This window comes from Haliaeetus leucocephalus, unplaced genomic scaffold (assembly GCF_000737465.1).
Source record: "Haliaeetus leucocephalus isolate CR32 unplaced genomic scaffold, Haliaeetus_leucocephalus-4.0 Scaffold395, whole genome shotgun sequence".
Taxonomy (NCBI): Eukaryota; Metazoa; Chordata; class Aves; order Accipitriformes; family Accipitridae; genus Haliaeetus; species Haliaeetus leucocephalus.
The window spans coordinates 1007938-1028459 of record NW_010972831.1 but is presented as its reverse complement, the minus strand read 5'-3'; the positions used below and the strand labels follow the sequence as shown (position 1 = coordinate 1028459).

Sequence of the window (20522 nt, the reverse complement as noted above, 5' to 3'; positions counted from 1 at the left end):
ACAACCTAATGAGGGGTGCAGCTTTTTTTAGGCTGGGAGAGCAGGTCACTGAGAAATCCAAATAAATCATGCAGCCAAATTACCGCTGAAGGAAATGTCTGAATGAAGAAAAGGTTCTTAGCACAACCCAGTTAGCCCATTAAATGTTAATAACTTACTGCAGAGGCAGATGGGAACAGTCACTTGTAAGCTGACTGCTAACCCAAATATATGATGGCTGAGAGAGGATGGGCTTTTTGCCAGGATCCAAGCAAGCAGAGAGAAGACTGCCAGGGAAACATAAACAATTTTTTTTTTTTTTTTGCTGCAGTGCTGTCAAGTCAAAGTCCTGTCCCGACCGCAGAGCAACCGGTGGGAACAGAGCAATGTGGCATCACCAGCCTTTGTGCTCTTAATGCCTGAAACCCGGTTAGCTGTAAAACCTCACCAATGGCACAGGGCTGGCTTGCCAGAATTGCTCCATACCCATGACTGGGGCCTGTGGTTGCCATCTAACAAGTGGCCTGACCTTGTGGCTGCAGATCCTTGGGAGGTGTGTTCCACACAGTCCTTGGTGTGGGCTCTACCAGCCTGAGTGGAGATGGCTCCATCTGAGCTATCTGCAGTGGCTGTGCTTTATAGTCAATGGAGAGGTAATTAATACAGCCCATGGAGCCTGGGGTGTGAGTCATCCCATCTAAAGCAGATGTCTAAAATAGGACAGCCTGAGTACCCATTGCTGCAGACTCAGAAGGAAGCCTGGGACTGCCAAGTCAAATTCAGTGAGCATCTCACAAAAAATTCACGTAATAGATGGTGGATACACACACGTATTGCAGTCTGCCTGACAACATCCTTCCCTTCCTCTCTAATACCAGACGTGCTTTTCATTAGAGTTTTAATTTCTTCATGCTTGTTTTAAATAAAGTCATTTTATCCCTATGTTTTTATTAGAACGAGCAATTGGGTCAAGAAGGTCAAAAATTCTTTGCCTCATTACTGTGCTGATTTGGGAAGGAAAATAAAGAGTGCAGCTTTGGCTACTTCACCTGATCGCAACCAGGAGAAACAAATTAATCACCAACAGAAAGTCACCAGAGACCTGAAGTTGGAGGGAATGCCGAGGAGTGGCCAATACACAAAGGGGAAAGCATGGTGGCTCGGAGGCAGAGACTGAGCACACATTGAGTGTAATCATCTCCTGACAGGCTCATCTGACAAGACCACGAACACTCATTGCTCAGCAGCCCGATGCTGAACCTCCCACTGCTCAAGCAGCATGCCAGTGGCCTTGGCTCGTCCCCCTGCACCGAGCACACTTTTGTGGGTTAGAGAATGCAGTGTGACTGTGCAGCCAGCCATCCCACCTCACACAGCCCAGTAACCTCCATCACAAAGCTCTGACGGTGGCCAATATGAGTTTCCTTCACTGACCAAAGCAGGGTGGGGGGCAGCCTCTGAATATCAAATAGGTAAATTAATTTCTGTTTTTTTCATGCAAGACAAACCCATATTTTCCCGGAGTGTGTTGGAGGAGGCAGAGGCATGAGGATGCAACATGTTGTATATCTCAGGACAAGCCTTTTTCCACCAGACACTTCCCCCAGAGCTCCAAGGTAAGTCCACAGAAGCAGCAGGTGCTTACTTAGACTGAGACCAAGGTCTATAAATGACATTGCTTTTGAAAACTAAATACATTGAATCATTCCGGTGGCTACCACATGGGACAAACTTAAAATCCCAACCAAGCCATGCTTCCAGCATTCATAGGGTCAAGTAGCTGGGGCAGAACTCCCTAGACCCATACTGAAAACCCTCTGCTTCCAAAGATTTCAAGAGCCATTTCCTTTAGTCCCTGCCTGCACAACATGGACACAGGAGCAGCAGAGGCAGCTGTAATGCTTTGACAACATCTGCACAAAACCCACATGAAGGACCCAGGAGAACACAAAGCACCTCACCTGCCCTTGTCTGTCCCTCCGTGGTGACCTACCAGCATTTATGCTGCACAGTGAATAACACTGAAAACTGAACTTTATTCTACAGTAGCTGAGTAAAGTTTACTTACTCTTCTGGGAACTCTACAGGCTTGTTCTTGATCCTGTTATGAAGACCCAGAATATATTCATCTATAAAAGGGCACTGTAAAGCAAACAAAAGATTTTCCAGTTGTCAGAGATCCTGGCACTGCTTAAGCATTTGTCATTCACCTAACAGAAGTATACTGTTTGCACTCTCTTGATTTTATGCAGAGATGGAAATAAACAAAATCCCCACCCCCACCCCCAATAAATTGATTTGTTCCTTATTAAAAAAATAAACGCAGAAGAACAGCAGAGGGATCTAGGGAATACGTAACTGGATTGGGATACCCCCCTGCTCCATCCAGCCTACCAGGTGACCATGAACTACTCATTTTCCTCTCTGCTCCACTTCTACCTGCAAAATGGAGAACCTGATAGCAGCTGGCTTGTATCACTGCTTTGAGGTCTCTGTGACAAGCATCATTTGGAGCTAGGTATTACTATTAAAACACTTGGATTTCCACTTTAAATTCAGATATCTGAATTCAAAGCATATTTTTCTCCAGCACGACTTTTCACACTGGATTCATTTAGACCTAGACTCTGGCTCTTCCCACCTGGCAGGGCAGGCAGGACAGGCAGGCAGTTAACTGAGCTGCGGTGAATACTGTGGAGGATGCAGGAGCAGCATATTCACAGGCCCTATGAACACCTGCATCAAAACTGAAGGAGCAGGTATGCTTGTTTTAGTGAGCTGCTGGCGGGCCCTGCATCAGCCTGCCTGGCCAGACTAAATTATGAAATATAAAATAGATATGAAATGTACAATATTTACTGTACAGGGTCACGTGGAACAGACAAATGTATCCTTGCGCTTGGCTTTATATTCCCTCTATTTCCTCCAGTGCTTGCCACAGAAGGAAGTAATATCACCATGAGGTTATACCAAAATATAAAATCAAGGTTATATATACCCTTTCACTTGAGGATTTGGCCTAATGAGACACCGTTATAGGCAGAGGTCAGAGAATATTTTCCATCCTGACTTAGCTCAGTGATATCACACTAGCAATGGAGATAGTTCTGCCTCTGCCATCTCCCCCAGCCACTTCTCACCCCTGAGCTGGGTGCCTTATGCCTGTGTGGTGGTATCTGCAGTGGTCTGTGCTTGGACAGGAGGTTCAGGTAACGTACGTGAACACACACAGACCGCATGTACCTGCTGCACTGCTCGCCCTGGGAGAACACAGGTGGGACAAAGGGCTTCTGGCCACAGGAGAGGGAAAAGCCATGACAGGACATGGAGTTTGCAGAAGGCAGCGCTGAAGAGCTGGCTCTGCTAAAGTGGCCTCCATCTGGCCCAGGTCAGGTCTGGCAGACACAGCTTTCTGTAATCTGGATTGCTAAAGTGCTGCAGTGGCTTGGGATCAAACCTATGCCTCTCTCCATGCTCTATCTGGCTTGTTTCTAAATACAAGCAATATGGATAACTCCTCAACAAACTACTGATGGTGCTCTGGGTTTGTAGCACAAACAACTGCTCTCAGTACAGGGGCCAACTCTAGAAACCATCCTTTCCACAGATCACAACGTCAGCCCCTTCTCATTCACAGGGTGATTTGGGAAAACAAGAGCTTGCAGAAGGTAGGTCTTTGTTTCTAGTATTTGCCTTTATTTGGAAAGGAATGAGTCAAAAGGCAGACAGGCAGACACTCTCGTGCAGGGGTCCAGCATCTGAAAGCCAGCTTACCTTCCCGTAAACAAAGCAGTACAGGGTAATTCCCATGGCCCATACATCAAGTGCCTGAAAGAAAGCATGTGCAGGCAGTAAATGAGACACAACACAGAGATCATCTGAATGAGCTGGATTTTCCCACCGACTCACAGAATATTTTACCATTTTCTATTTTATTGCGCAGACTCTCTCTGAAGTTGGGGTCCTAAAGGCATCTGTAGCGTGTCTGGGGAATGAGGACTGTGCTGGGCCGGACACTGCCACCCTTGTCCTTGCTGTGGAGCGCAGTGACCAGCAAGCAACACCTTCTTACAGGAGATGACACCATTCAGGGCTGAACATCAAAGAGGAGCTGAACCTCAAAAGTCTTCTTCCAGGCAAAAAAAACCACACTAGACCCTATCCCCACACCTGCAACACTGCGCTTCACAGTGCCCCTCACTTTCAGGGGATCAAGACACGACCTTGGTGTCCAGCAGCCCCCTGTGCCTCTGGATTATTTTGGAAAGGAATCAGGAGTTTCCTCCTTTCCCTTTGGACAGGGAAAGGGTTCTAACATGGCTCCTGTCTGGGCAGGGATCCACAGCAAAGTCTGTCTGCCAGCTGCACAGAACAACCACTGTGAGTTTTGCCTGGACCGAACACAGAATTAAGAGCTTCAGTTTTACTTAATAACAACCCTAATTTGCATCACAATCCCTGGGTGGGCAACACACAAAGGATGCAGATGTGGTGCTGTCCCTTGTGCCATGCCTGGGGCTCCCAGGAGACATCAGCTGTGAGCAAAGACCTACCTTTCCACTGAAACTTTTGCCAGTGTCTGAAATGGCCTCCGGTGCCATGAAGGCTGGTGTCCCTGCCGTGCTGGAAAGCTGGGCATCGTTCCCTTCAAATTGATTGCTGACTCCAAAATCAGCGATTTTGATATGCCCATCATCTCCTAAGAGCAAGTTGGAAGGCTTGATGTCCCGGTGAATGATCTTCTGGTAGTGCACTAAAAAAAAAAGGCAAAACAGGAGCATGGTCTGCCATGGCAGCCAACACACCCAGGGGAAACCTTTCCAGGAGGACGAAAATAAAGGTGCAAGCTCAGGCACCCCACTCAAAGCTGCTGCTGGATATGTAATATAATGTAGTAGAAGTGCCATTTCCTATTGCCATTCCTTTTTGGTGCCTCACTGGGATGTACACTGGAGTACAACACTCAGAAACACATCTGTCACCAGTAATTGTGCAAAGAATGGATGTGAACCCAGAAACAGCCCAACCAGCAGGACCGAGCAGAGCTGTTAGAGAAGGAAACCACTCAAATCCTGCAGATTTACTTAGACTTATTGGACCAGCTGATGGGTTGGGCAACTTGCTGTATTAAAGGTTTATGGGATCCAAATAAAGACGTTTATTTTTAATTTGTTTATTTTGAAACTGCAGTACCATAAAGCTAATCAAAAGGGACAGAACCACAGGCAGAATGAAACAGCCCAGAGGAGATATTTAGGCAGCTAGCAGCTGAGTGCCAAGTCCAGCCAACAGCTCAGAAATCAGTGCATATTTCCAACTCAAAAGATGCCTCTGACCATGGAGCAATCACCAGCCGGTTGGTGCTAGCACCCCTGAAAAGGTGCTTTCTCTCTAGCCATGCTTCGCAATAGCGCCCATGAATAGAGATACAACCTCAACTTGTTTCGCATCACCCCAAATCCCCACCACCACACAAAGCTGCCAGCCACTCCAACCACCCTCGCACCCAGAGCCATGGCCAAACCTTTGCCACAGAGCCCTTCAGAGAGATGGCTGTTTCTATGTGTTGCACTTCACGAGGCCAACTGTGGGCACCAGCTGAAGTGCTTGTGCATCAAAAATGAAAGAAACCCTTGCAAAGAGCTTGGAGGCTGAGATGCACTGAAAACAACAACAAAAAAATCCCTCTTGTTACAAGCTATCTGGGAAGCAATATTGCAGTTGCAAGAAAGCCACTTCTGGGCCACTGAGTGAAGCAGGGAGTTGTAGGAAAGTGGCTGACTTCTCAGGAACTTGGAGGACAAATATAAAAATCAAAAAAACAACTTTCAGAACACAAAATGACCCCAGAAGCAGAACTGTAGAAAACCCAAGAGACTTTACTGAATAAGAGAGGAAATCGTTTAAGTCTTGACCACACTTCCCAGGGGAACAGGACCTCTCAGCCTCCCTCCTCCCCCAGCCCCAACCACCATCTTCACATTTCCTTCTTGCAAATGGAGCATGTTTGGTTTTATACCTCCCCACGAGCACTTTTCATATCTCCTAGAAAACATGCAATTGGGTGGGGGAAAATGCTGGTCTAACCCTCTCCTGCTTTACGAACCTGGTCAACAGGTTGCCACAAAAGCAGCCTGCCCTACAGAACATCCCAGCTTGTGTTTTAGGTCCAAGAAAGAACAAACTTCACGTAACTGTTCTGCTCTTTTCAAGCCAGCTTTCCAGCAGGCTGTGCCTGAGGAGGGGAAGTCATGCTTGCAGATACTTTTTCTGCAAGGACCTCTCAGTTTAAAGCACTGCTGGGTGATGCTGTCCTTGGCACATTAAAGAGCTGATCCGGAGACCCAGCAGACAAAAACTTGCTGGAGAGCACCGGCACTTACATCCTCTTCCAGATGTGCAGCAACTGTGTGGCCACGCTGTGATGTGAGCCAGTTAACGCTGTAACAGCCCAGCTAGACAGTCAGGATAAACACTGAAAACCCTGCAACAACAGTAATTATGAGGAGACATCTGCTCCACAGCAAAGCTGGTGGCAAGCTGACATTTCATTATGGTAATATAGGAAGAGCAAAACACAGTGAGGGAGGGAGCGAAGTTGTCCTTCAGGAGATGATGAGCTGCCTTTCAGGCAGGTGTCTGGTATCATGCCTGATACCACAGGGCTAAGATTCCCAATGCCTCTAAAAAAAACACAGGCCACAAATATACGTGGGCCATACAAATACATCCCTGGGGCTAAGTCTGTGGAAACTGAGGGAGTTACACTAAAATTTATTTCGTAAAACACATCCTCTGCCTTTGCACAATCTAACAAAAGTAGAGGAAAAATGCGGGCCGTTTGCCAGATGCTCTGTGTTTGTTCAGTGCCCATCTCAGCCTGGTATCCAGCAGGTCTGGGCACTGCTGGCTGTTAGGCACAGGAGCAATATGAATGTTGAAAAAAGAAATAAGAAACACATTCCTTACAAAAATCAAAGCCATCAAACACTGGGATAATGAACATTTGCGCTTCCCAGACCAGAATATCTATGTGCTTGATGTGAGCGTTAGGGACAGTGACAGTCTGACCTCGACTGATCAGGGGAGAAAATTAGAAGTGCCTGCAGGGCAGAGGAGCACAGGCTGCGCTTTCAGAAGTGAGCCCGACATGTCCCAGGGCTTTGCAATGCAATGTCAGCCAGGTGCTTCTGCAAACCTGGCACGCAGTTTAAATAATAACAAACCAGGATGGGAAGAAGACAGGTGCAGAGGGGAAGTGGCTGGCCAGGTCAGGAGCAGCAGTGCTGGGAGCAGTGTCCAACCCACGCACCATGCTGCTTTGCCGTGCTGTTTGGGTGACAGTAGTGAAAGTCTTGTGCCAGCTGGCTCGAAAGACTTCTCTTATCTGCAAATCCCCTCCCCCATCCAGCTGCCTTGTGCAGAGGCAATAGCCCTGAAGGGAGAAGGATGGGGGACAGGAATTGTGCACCGAGCACCATCTGGTGTAACTGAATGAGGTTCCATCACAGCTACAAAAATTGTAAGAGCAAGAGCTCACATCTGCCAAGAAATGATTTGGTGTGGAGCTGCTAACCTGATGAAAGCAACCTGAAATCCCTTGTCTGCTCTGAAGAAACACAATTCTTAAAGTCTTAGTCTGCCAGCTGCTGTGGGCCTCCTCCCCTGCACAGCTATCCAAAGTGGGCTTCAGGCTTCAAAATGCACGGTCTTATCCTCTCCTGTGCTGTGCCTTGCCACTGGTACAGTTCAGTACAACACAAGGCTGCAGAAAGAAGAGTAAAAGATTCCCCCGAAATCATTCCCAAGTCCATATGTAGGCAATAGAAAAAAACTGGCTTCTTTGAGAGCTACAGAAAGGAAGCAGGACTGCTCATCTGCAGGACATCAACACAACTAAGCTCAGAAAACTTTCCAACCCACCAACTTCTGCTGCAAGTCCAGATCTCTCGCAGATAACGCATTGCAGGGAGAAGGGCAGGGAACAATTAATTCAGCAGGGCTGGCCAAAGGCTGACTGGCCAAGTGGCAGGACATGCCTGCAGTGACACAAGCATCACTGCCACACACTGAGAAAGGAGCCTGGGGACAGAGCTGTCTTGCAGGAAAGGTACTTGTTAAACCAGCGTGATCTGCATTCCCAGCATGACACACAGAGGAAAAGATGGTGTTATCCCTGCAGAACTCCAGAGGGAGAGCTAAGCATCTCAGAAATAAAAGCTTACCACTAATGACACCCTCCACACTGCTAACGACTGTACAGAAGGGACAATGGCACAAGGAGCATGCAACCCACAGAGCCACCCAAGGGGAGCAGGTGACAGACATAGTCAAACACAACCACCAGCTCAAATTAACCCTCTAATTTCACCAGCCTGAGGCATCTGGGAGCAAGCTTCTTCCCTCTGCAGATGTAAGAGCAGGAGGCAGGAAAGGCACCTTCATTAGGATTGCTATTCAATGTCACTGGAAGCCAGGACCAGAGGTCCCATAAAAAAAAACACTTGTCCTGTCCTTGGGATTAAGGACACATTGCAACACAGCCGCTAGCAAACAGGAGCAGGGCTGCATCAGGCACAGAAGAAAAGGAAAAGCACTTTCAACATCTGAATAAAAACCTCAAATGTGCTTTAAAGAAACACAACCAAAATAACTATCTGTATTGCTGCACCTAAGCTTGTTTCATGAGGGTTTGGGGATTATTCTTCTTTTAAACTAACCCATGATCTCCCCTTAGTTCCCTTCATGGGCAACTGGGACCCCTAAGCAGAGTCCGTGCCTTTGAGGGAACTTCCAGCTACTCTGTGCCCTGCTCAAAGAGACTGGCCACAGCAAGGCATTAGGGTTTTTTTGCTTGTGACATTACAGAAACGGTCACAAAGCTGGCAGGCATCAGCCCTGGCGAGACTGCCCTCAGACCCACGCTGTCCAGCCATGGGGACGTGGCTGCTGGATGCACGCAGCCTTGGGAAGGACCATCCCATTAGTGCTCCTCTCCCAGGCACTATGCACCACACACACACAAGGTGGGCATCTACAACCAAAAAAACCCTCAGTCCCATGCAAATGTACCTGTCTGCATACCTCCCACGGTTAAAACTGATGCTGAGCTGGCCAAAGCAGAGCACTTTACTGAGACTGCTTTGACAAACTGACAAAATGGTTCCACTTGTTGCTTTTGCCTGGAAAGGATTTTGCTCTAAAAGCAGAGGTCAGCAGCTCACTGGAACAACTTCCCTCGGCTCCAAGATGCTCTGTACTTCCTGTGCTGACAGACCCGATTCAAAGAATAGATCAATACCTCTTCACAATGAAAATGAAACAATGTAGGATATTACAGACCCCTTAGGAGAAAGTCTGATTGTGCAGCGCTCTGTTAAATTCGGTTTTATTAGACCCATCCTTCACTTCTGTGGAAAGGTAACAGTATTTCAGGTCTATTTGCATCTGAATAACAATCCCATGGATTTCTAGAGCATCCTCTAGGCAAAGATCCCAAAGCACATTAGAAATACCTGTTTGCTAAGCATTGCAGCCACCCCATGAATGCAGCAGGTATGACAGGTGAGGGCACATGTATTACGTTTTCATCACAATTTGTGTTAGAAAGCCTGACCAGGCACATCCGAAGTTGGATTCAGTCAAACGCTAGAGCCCTGGGGTGCTCAGAAACAAGGGAAATCATGCCTAAAAGTCTAGACTGTCTCTTGACTGTGGGCATGGAGCACAGGCACCTAAGAAAAGCCTGCTGAAGGCTGCTGCTATGTGGTAGAGAAATACAACCTCAGAGGAGGATTCAGAGCACTCAGTGTGTGAGCAGCAGTTAGGAAAGGACCGTCTTCCTCTGCCCCTCTTGATTTCAGACAGAGCCTCTAGCAGGTATGCTGCACCTACTGCCTATAGCAGCTGGGAGGAACCCATACTCGGGTGTTCAAATTTGAACCCGTATGAAACAACGACCCAAAATAAAAGGTCTCCTTGAAAATCTGGCTTTTCAGGACTTTGTTTTGGTTTTCTGTTACGATGTATTTTAAGTCAGTTGGTATTAGCAGCATGGATACAATAGTTCAGGTGTTTAATGTACAAAGCAGAGAAATCCAGAGTTTCTCAGAGCAATGAGGATGTGGGGTGTGCTGTGCTGGGGCTGCCTGCTTCTCCTGCCTTCACACCTTCCCAACAGGGGCAGAAAAGAGCACCCAACAACTTCATGAAAAGCTACCCGTGACCTTGCAGCTGGTCCTTATGGCAGACCTTGTCCCAGGATGAACTCTCTGAAAGCCCCTCCAGCTGCACACCTGGATTACTCGCATCCTTTCAACAGTTTCAGGCAGTCTGCACCCACTTCTCCCGTAGCTTCATCAGTACCACAAACATGGTTTCTCACCTTGGTCCTAGACAACAAGATAGCGTGCCTGTCAGACCTACCCAGTTGTATTCTGCTGTCTAGACACCTCTGAGTCTGCAAACAATCTTGGTGTTGACTGTCCAAGGAACGAGCAGCTAGCTTGTACTTCCAGGTGACAAAACATGACCATTTAGGACACCGCTTTGGCACACGCCGAACATCATCTCTGTGAAAAGCCAGCAGGTGATGTGGGAATGGTATTAAAAGAAAGCACAGGTTTACGTGCCTCTGAACGGGGGTCAGCGTCCCTGCAGAACCAAGCTTGCAATATAGTCAGAGCCAAACGACTTCAATAACCACAAAATGAAACTCTTGCAGAAAGCCAGTACTCCAAGTATTATCACTGCTGTTAGCACACACATTGCCCCTGAGAGGATCTCACCGCTCGGCTGTACCCCAGCCACTTGGAAAGGTATGGGGCAAGACCAAGGTCCTAGAGCATCACAGCTGTAAACGGTGCCATGGCTTACAGATCCTGCAGCACTCATAGTGCAAAGCAGCATTCAGGCAGGGGTGAATCTTCAGTGGCTGTGGTACAGTAGATGGGACTGGAGAATGGGGCAGATTTTGGGGAGGATCTCTGCTGCTGGGCCAGCTGGCTCCTCTCTGTGCGTGCAGCGCACAGCCCTGCCTGGGGTCTCCGCAGGTCTCCTGCTGCTCTGCCTCCCTGCTCCTTCACTGCTTGTTAGCAAAGCCCCACTGAGCATGTAATTTCTTTCTGTTCAATCCCTTGGCTGTCTTCAGTGGGACAAGCCAGTTTTTTCACAACATGCAACTCATTTCACAAATGCTCCTCATTTCCAGGTACCGCAGGCTATTCGGAGACTAACTAGGCTTTCCTTTTCATTCAGAAGCAAATGCCTGGGAACTGTCTGCCTAGATTAACAGCCAGTGAAGACCAAGAGGGAGCAGATATAAAAGTGCTAGAAAAAGATTGTTCCCTGGTCCTTTAAAAAAGGTGCCTTTCACTGCATTCCCTTCTGGAAACCTTAGAGCTCCAGCAGGTTAATACCAACTTGCTAAAAGCTAATTTAAAAATTATACATATAAAATTTTGCAATGCACTGACACATCCTGCTATTTACTGAGGCCCATGCTGAATTATACTTGATTAAAACCAGAATCCCATTCCTATTCAAGGGCAAAAGCAATCCATATGGTGCTACTGCAGAGTCTGCTTAGTATTACTCTCACATCACCCCTGTAGCAAAGAAATGATTTAACACCCTCCCAAAGAAACTGCTGCACCACCATTCAGAGCTTAAAACAGAAGGCTGCTCTTTGTATCAAGCCTCTGTACTTGTCTGCAGTGCTCCACCAAGGAAGAGCCAGAGGACACGGACATAGTGGGCTGTGCCAGGGGAACACCTTCCCTCCCATGCTTAGCTCATTGCAAGGGTTTCGTGTAGCAGCTGGGGTGAGGATCCCAGCTCTGATTTTCTCAGCTCTGTTCACTATTTTGCCACTCTTTTGCTGCATCCATCAAACTTCTGCCACTTGAACATATTGCTTAAGCCCAGGTTTTACAAAGGGAGATCCCAACACCCAGCACTCCCCAGCCCTTTTTGAAGGGTTCAGCTTCCATTGGTGCTCCATCTTCAGCATCTGGCTGACCATCGCCCTCCTGGCAGAAGGGACAGGTATGGGATACTGCCAGTAGGAAGAAATGAGGAAGAGAAAGAAGAGGTAGCCCTGCCAAAGGCTGCCCTTTTACACCTGTCCTCCAACCCATGGGAGCACATCATATATCAACAGTCAGAGAACACACAGAGCTTCTTGCCATGGCTACACACGTGCCAACATTCAAGGGCCCACTGGGAAAGTGGGGAGCAGGACACGTGCAGCAAGTACTGCCAAAACAATCTGCACAGTCTGTGCCATGGGCTGCTTCTAACCCCAAGCACAATCACTTATGTAACTGCATTAAACAATGACAACAAAAATCAAAGTGCTTGCTCTTTCTTAAGAGGCTCTAGCACATCTCTCTGATCTGCTCCACCAGCTAATTACTCTCACTCTTACACAAAGTCCTCATCGATCAGTATCAGCAACACTTGCAGCTATGTGAAAGGTTTTTTGTTTGTTTTTTTAATCATCTGAACAGAGCTTGTCTGCATGTGATAAAGCACAAGCCAGTCCGTCTTCTCCTGGCGGTGTCATTTATAACACCCAGCACCTTGCAGCTGTAGTTGCAGTTGAGAGCCCTCACATCAACATGCTCCATTTTGAGGGGCTCTGAACTTGCACAGGCAAGAGGCCAGAGCAAAGAACGAGCAGGTCCCCATTTCCCACATGGGAATGGAGGCACAGATGGATCAAGTAGCTTGCTGGGAATCACAGTAGAACAGGCAGCAGCTCCATCACAGACTCACGTACCAGCTCCGCTGGCCCACGCCAACATGAGGTCTGTGGAACCCACCTCTGCCAAGAGCCAAACAGGACCAAACCCATCTACACCACTGATGCTTCAAGCACACCTGCCCCAAGCTTACGCTCCAGTAGATATTCTTCAGAAGAGACAAGCCTGTGTTGACTCAGTTGTTGATTTATTTGCTTAAATTTCCTTTTAAGACAATGGAGATTATACTCACATATCAATGATGAAGTAGATTAAGCCTTATCCCAGAAAAGCCAGCTTTGATCTGCATGTCAGGCACTTTGTTATTGCTCCAGGCTTAGCGTGCAGGGCTCCAGAGCATCGCAGGCATTCATACAGCTGCCCTGCAGAGAACTGCTGCTGGAAAGGTAACTCCCCAACTGCTTTAGCTGCATGTCATGACCCCTTCAACCTAAGAGCTCAGAAAAGACAAGGATGCCTCTGCAGAGGGGACCAGAATTGCCACCCTTAGTTTCCCTAGGCACAGTTGCAGGAGGGAAATTGTGCATTTTCTACAGATGATGCAGGAAATAATGTTTTGTCTTCCTTTCAGCCACACTGACAGCAACAGTTTCAGCTTCTTGTGAGCTGGATAAAATACTGAGCTTGCAGCTAAACAGCAGAAGGGACAATTGCTGTGCTTCATCTTGACTGTGCAAGTCAGCAGGGTTTTCCCCTGGGTCAAGCTTGCGCGCGTGTTCTGCGCTGTCTGCTCCCGGCTAGTGTCACAGCCAGGCTACCTGCTTAGACAGACCTTCCGTTTGCTTATTCTTATTCCTTACTTAGGCTCTTACTAAATGAAGCTATTTGTGTCCCAATTCTAAAGCCAAACTGGGATAGCTGCCTGGCATATCCCTCATGTCTTTTGATGGAGTATGCTTCTCCCTCACAACCTCTCCTGCAGCTCCCACATACATCCCCTGCCACTGGAGAAAAGTTTAAGGCATCTACTCCTTGTGTTGAACCAAACATCTGCTCACATCAAGGAAAATATTTCTGGCCAGCAGACAGCAGCCTGACACTGGAGGAAAATCCTCCTGCTACACGCTTCACCTGGTACTGGTTTCCACTGTTCATCTGCCAAAGCAAACTGGCATGACACCAAATTCACCTTCACTCAAACCCATTTACTGTGCAGTTATTAAATATAAGTCACCACTGAGTCAATCCAGAAAGAAATTTAACTGTCTTTAAGAAGTCAAACCTGTATTCAGGTATCGCCATATCCAAGATATCTGAAGTGAAACAGCAGAATATGTCTTTGCCCAGCAAACCTGTAGGCTTTGTTGGGGGAGGAATATGTCAACTCCTGCAGTATTTTCAGCCAAATTTACTGTAGAAGACAACTCTGCAATACTGTCGTACTCCCAACTAACAAGGCTTGGGGGGGCTCCAGGACTGCTAGCTTTTTCTAACTGATGGTCAAAGGGGTGGAAGGACACTTGACACAGACAAGAACTCTGCGGTCTTGAAAAAGGCACCCATGAGGATGTGACAAAGGTCAATAACGCAGGGGTGGCACAGAGAGGGCATGATTGTTCCCAGTCACTTCTGGCATCAGCTGAAACCTGCAGGATCAGACTCAACCCCAAATGGGAACTGCTCCCCACAGCATGTAAATTAGGAGGTAACAGACATTGAAGATTTACACAAGTTTAAAAAGGGATTGACAAATGAATGGAACCATATTAGAGGCCATTAAATACAAAGACAAAACCACTGGCTGAGGAAATACCTGGGCCACTGATCTCAGGGTGCTGGAAGGCATGCTGCAGGGTGCACAGCTGGATGCCTGCATGGCCAGCACAGCTGGACGCCAGCCTGGCCAGCACTGCTGGTGCGTCCCAGCTGCAAGGCACTCTGGGCTGACCTGCAGCTGCCTGGCTTTGCCGGGCAGCACCGTATTCACCTCCCGGCTTTCAGGATTGACTCCTGCTGCAGCTGCTAACTCCTTCAGTGACTATTCGCTATCCAGCACATCCATTTCTGCCAAGTGTCATTGGGAAACCAATGTTTGCCTTACCAGAAGGGAGACTGAAGCTTAAATAACCCCAGATAAGCACTACTAGAGGGAAGTTACAAGTGGAAAGGGAGGTAATTGCATGTATCCTCAATTCACAGAGATGCTTAAGCACGTGCTTTAGTTAATGACACAAATAATCCAGCAGAACTTTTCCATCCAAAGCACTTAAGTACATTGTGAAATTACCACTCCAGTGGTACTTACAATACGCAGATGACAGCCTACCTCTCCAGTTCACGAGCGTGCGCGTGCAATGCCGTAAGTACTGGGGAAGTCTTGCAAGTGGGAGTAAAAGCACTTTCCTTCATAGGCCCCATTTCACCAGGATGGGAATTAAAGTTTGCATGTGCTCAAATAACTCCTGACATAGTCCCCACAACAGAGCCCAGGTCTAAGACAGGCATACAAAAACAGAACATGTGAACCAGTAATATTACCACACTTTAGCTCAAAATATTTTCCCAGCAGTTTGTGGGCCAGAGGAAGGGATACTCTACAATGGGCAGATCTCCCCAACTCTCAGTCCTTGAACCTGCCTCTGTTTCTTCATTGCTCAGTGAATGAGGCTGGGACCATGCATATATCAAAGTACACTTCCCAGAAACATATGAAACCCAGAAACCCAGCCAAAAGCAGTCAACAAAGCAAGGTGGCACTGTGCCATTGCCTGAATGGAGTTCTCGGCTCTCTCCAGGACATCTGTCCCTGCCTCCCACGGTGCCTAAGCCAGGCTTCCCACCCAGCATGGGATGTTTCTGCTCTCATCACACTGACCACTGCCTCCCTCCAAACACTTCTCCCCAGAGCCAGCCCTCTTGCAGAAGGCCTCCACCCCAGGCAAGCATCATGAATAACCAGTGGAGACCAGTCCTCACGGACACGCAGAGGCCATGGACAGTGTGCCACCACTGGTAATTTAAAAGGTCAGCCCACGACTCTCACCAGCTTAGCTCCTGTGGCCCCTTCCTGCTCACCACAGATCATTAGCACCAAGGGTAGCACACTGGCCTGGATTAACGCCTTGCAGGCTCTGACAGTAACCCAGTTTGCAACTTCTAATTTAATAAAACCCAACCAGCAATGATGCATTTGCTGTTGTGATGACTGCAAGCTTCAAGCAGCTGCATGGTTATCGAGTCTCCCAAATTATATAACAATTATGTATGCTTACATTAAAATTACCTTGCAATCTCTAGATTGCCTGGCAACACTTTTCCTTCAGCATGCACAGACAGTGAGCTTTTTCTCTTAATTACATAATCATTACCACGCATTACACAGGAGTTCTGAGAGAACACTATTTTTAACTTTTATTCGCTAATAAAATAAGTGGTTACTCAATAGGCCAAAATAAAGCATCCTGTTGTTCCTGTTGCTGGGAGTGCTTGGGCATCCTATAATATATTGCCCAGTTTCACTCCCTCTGCCTAGGACTACCCACAGCTTACTACTACTTTTTAAATTTTTTTTTTTTTAAACTATCTTCTAAACTTGAAGTTTCTTCTGAGCAGGAACTATTATGCCAGCAGCATCCAGCATAGCAGAGGTTGGATCCCCCAGCTGAGGCATACAGGTTCCGCTATAATGTGAATGCTAATGAAAATTAAAGACCAGCAGTCTTCACCCTTCAAACTCTACTGAAAAACAGTCTTGAGCTTCCCATTCATGTATACATTTCCACCAACTTTCTGGGGTGACCTGACTGATTTTGGCAGCACCTGGAAGCTTCTGGACTGTCACAGACTTGCAAACATTGACTTTCTCCCACCCACTGGTTTTAGACAAAAAATGAGGTGGTGTTGCATTTCAATGTGGAGATGGACCAGGGCACTGTAAACCACCTTCCACTTTCTTGGCAAGGTCCATCAAGCTCAGAGACTCTGCAGGTGTTTGAAATCAGGTGAGTCTTCAACAAAAGCCTTGTAGAAGTTTGCTCTGGCTCTGAGGAGCTGCTGAGCTTGCAGGGGCCACCAGAGATTGGTGAAATTAAGGCAGACATGGCTCAAAGCACTGCAGTAGCACGAAATGTTACTTTTGAGTTTGACCTATCTACACATTGGCTTTTTGAAAGCACATTTGAAACAATTCCCTCTGGTTTGTGAAAGAAGCAGGTATTTATTTCCTAAGGTTGAAACAGCTGGAAAAAAACCTCACCTTGGACTAAACAGGGAGGGCGATGCAGCTCTGTCTTGCACACGGTCTGACCTTTCACGCTTTGCACTGCTCATTGAGTGGGGATGACAATCACTTGCTCAAGTGTCCTTGTCCCTCCCTCTACCCTGCCTTCAGATTTGCCATCAAAACCATGCATTTGCACTGCCAAAGTAAGCCAGGTTTATAAAAGTTTGTCACACCTGAGAGATGCCAAGCTAACCTAGATCAGTCTCGGAGAACCTGGCACAGCGCAGCTACCTCTGCCGTCAGGTCAGCACGGTGACAACCTCAGGGACAACGTGGACAAGCTGCTGGAGAAGAGACGAGGATAGAAGAGAGCCAAACCAAAGGCCCACCTACCCCAGCACGCCATCTCCTGCCAGGGTCAATAGCTTGGGGAAAAGCACCAGGCAGAGAGATGTAACACCTGCAGTACCCACACTTCCCGCTTTAGGCAGTTCAATGGCAAACTCTGCCTGTATCCTCATATTTCATCATCCTTGATATGCCTTTCCTCTATAGATCTGTCTAATCACTTGGAGCCCATTTAGTTCTGGCATCTGCTATCTCTCTAACACTGAATTTCACAGTTTAATTACATGCTACGTGAAAGAGTAATTCCTTCTGGTTTAAACTGGCTACCTGAGTATTTTGTTTGCTACCCCTTAGTTCTTGTGTTGTTAGAGACAGAGAAGATTCATTCCCTGTTCATCGCTTCTCTGACACTTAGGATTTTATAAGCCTCTGTCATATCACCCTTTCCCATGATAATTTTCAAATCCTAAGAGCTTTGGTTTTATCTCTGTACAGAAGATGTTCCAGGACCATCCTGATCACCCTTCTCAGGTCTTTTTCAGTTCTAGAGAGCTGTTTCTAAGACAGGGTGAGCAGAGTTGTACAAAATAATCAAGATACTCCTTGCCTGCACCTAAGAGCTCTTACAGATCCAAATAACTGTATAATGACATTTTCTGTTTTCTTTTCTATTTCATTCCCAATAATTCCCCAAATCTTGTTAGCTTTGTTGAATGTCACTAAGTAATGGGCTGGCATTTTCAAGAGAACTATCCAGAATGAAGTCTGAGTGAGAACATCTAATTTAGAGCAGTCACGATGTACGTATTTTTAGTGTTGTTTCTCCCCCTCATGCATTACCCTGCAGTCAGCAACAAGAATTTTTATCTGTCATTTTATCATGCCATCACTTGCTATCATGGCATCTTCCTGCCAGTCTTTGCAGTCAGTTCTAACAATGACTATCCTGAATAACTAGATGTCATCACCAACCTCTCTTATTGTACTCTACCCTTTTTCTGGTCATTTAGGAATATATTGAACAACGCAGGCCACACTATAGATTCCTGTTTAACTGCACTAGTGACTTTTCTCCATTGCGAAAGCTTTACTCCTACCTTCCTGATTGTCTAGTTATTAATCCACAAGAGGCCATCCAACCAAAGAGACTTATGAGCTTCTTTATGAGCTACTGTTAATGGATCTAATCAAAAGCTGTTTGGTAATCAAAACACAACGTAGTAACAGAATCACCTTATCTACATGTTCGTTGTCTCCTCTGGAAAACTAATAGATCTGTGAGGTGTGAATTGCCTCTGCGAAAGCTGTATTGACTCTTCCTTACATTCAGCTGTCCAACCATGGTCAATCCTTTAGTGCATCAGTATGCAGAGAAAGCGGTCAATGATGAGATCATTAAACTCTATGGAAGGCTGTCTGCAAAGAGGACAGCAGAATCAAACAGACACAAACGCAGCTCACCAGCAGTTTGACAATGTGCCCAGCTGGTACAGAACTAGTAACTGCAGACCAGCTGACTCATGCGTATCTCTTGCATATGAGACCATGCTACGTGGGTCCCCGTCAGCACCCTGTACATGAACTGCTCCAGTGCAAGCAGTAGAGTTGAGGATAAAGGCAGGGACCTAAGGTGAGCAAGCAGCAGGGGATCCGAGCTGTGCCTTCTGACTTGGTGACAATGCTGGTAGGAGGCTCAGGAGTGGGAATGTGCAGTGTAATGTTGACACAGCATGGGAGCAGTGCCAGCTACCAGCGCCACACCACACCAAAGCACCAGGCTTTCTGACCCACACCCCACTGCATGGTAGGGATGTGTCCTGTACCATAAATGCCCAGCTCTACTGTGCTTGCTACTTGCAGAAGTCTGTCTTACAGAAAAGAAAGAAACCAGCAATTTCATGGGTATCCTCCCACTGCTGGCACAGGTCAGAAGAGAAGCCCAGCCATGAAGCCTGCAGCACAAGGTCTGCAGATCAGCAGTGAGAAAAACTCACCATCTGACAGACTCACAGCCCCTGCTACGGAGAGCAAGAGGTTACGTGGACGTGCCAGCTCTGCTAAGAATCCATGAGGGGAAACACCAGCCAGCCCTCGCTGCTCCTCAAGGCCCATGCTCACAAGATACTAGCACACAGACCGCTCTACCTTGTGTCTTCAATTCAGGGACCCCTGTCGTCCCACGCCTGCCAGGTTCAGGCCAGCAGGGACATGTCCACTACAATGGGGCTGGAAAAATCCCCACTGTCATTTACAGACCTATCATGGCCTTCTTGTACTCTTCAGGACAGGCCCTCAGCAAAGAATCTGGCCTCAGCCACACTGGGAGAAGACTTACCAGAAAAAGGTGACGATAACCAAATAGGCTACAAAGAGGAACCCTGCTGCTGGAGTCTTCAGACAGAACACACTTGAGTCGCCACCTCCCTGAGAGGGCACAGCAGTGCTGGGCTCTCATCACCCAGCAGCCCTAAGCGACAAGGAGTCACTCAGACTGATGCTGCAGAGGGAGTGGACAAGGACAGACACCCTCCCCATGCCGCTCACCAGCTCTCCCCATGACCAGCACTTGCCCTGCTAAGCTACAGACAGAAATTTGTTCCAGCTGAAGCTAACTAATTTAGTCCATGTCACTGCAAACACCTGTTTTCTGGCCTTGCGATTGCCTTAAAAGAGGCTCTCCAAAAAGAGATAAATGGAAGAAAAAAGGAAGCCACTATTTTCCTAACATCCTTTCTAAGGAATGCCTGCTCCCAGCATCTGTGGTACTGCCTGGGTAAAATCTGAGCTGAGTGGGGCCACCACCAACTGCAAACCTCATCACATGCAATTAGAGGGGACCTCACTCGCTCAACTGACAGCCCACCAGAGTCGAAAGGCTTCTCCCCAGCCGAGCAGGAGGCCGATGCACATGCTCTGCAAAGCTGCTGTCAGTGCTGGTGGTACTCACAGTACTCAATGCCCAAGACGATGTCTCGGAAGTAAAGCCGAGCCTGCTCCTCGCTGAAGGGCTGGTCACTTGGTACCTCCATGACAGGCCTGTTAGGAAGAGGGAAAGTAACTAAGTACTTTGCAGAATGGCAGTAACACTCCTTGCTGGAGGAGTTTCATGTTCTCCATCACCATGTCACCAGCACTGATGGCCAGGCTGCCAAGAGGTTCTGCGTGCTGTGACACAGGATGGAGGTGTAGCCATCCTTTCTGGATGTGGTGACACCTAGGTTAGTGAGCTCGGCTAGCGGTGATGGGTGGCTTTGCACAATCCCTGAGCC

The 20522-nt window shown here is 47.5% G+C and overlaps 1 protein-coding gene across 1 annotated transcript in view; it reads right to left on the bottom strand.

Annotated features, from left to right (window-relative positions):
- The window catches only part of CAMKK1 (calcium/calmodulin-dependent protein kinase kinase 1, alpha), a 62029-nt gene that overhangs the window by 14521 nt on the left and 26986 nt on the right, over window positions 1-20522 (bottom strand). The window contains exons 8-11 of the mRNA XM_010573509.1: window positions 20201-20289; window positions 4533-4732; window positions 3754-3807; window positions 2048-2121 (exon numbers count right to left, since the gene is read on the bottom strand). Coding sequence (XP_010571811.1) covers window positions 2048-2121; window positions 3754-3807; window positions 4533-4732; window positions 20201-20289 — 417 coding nt within the window. The remainder of the gene's footprint in view (window positions 1-2047; window positions 2122-3753; window positions 3808-4532; window positions 4733-20200; window positions 20290-20522) is intronic.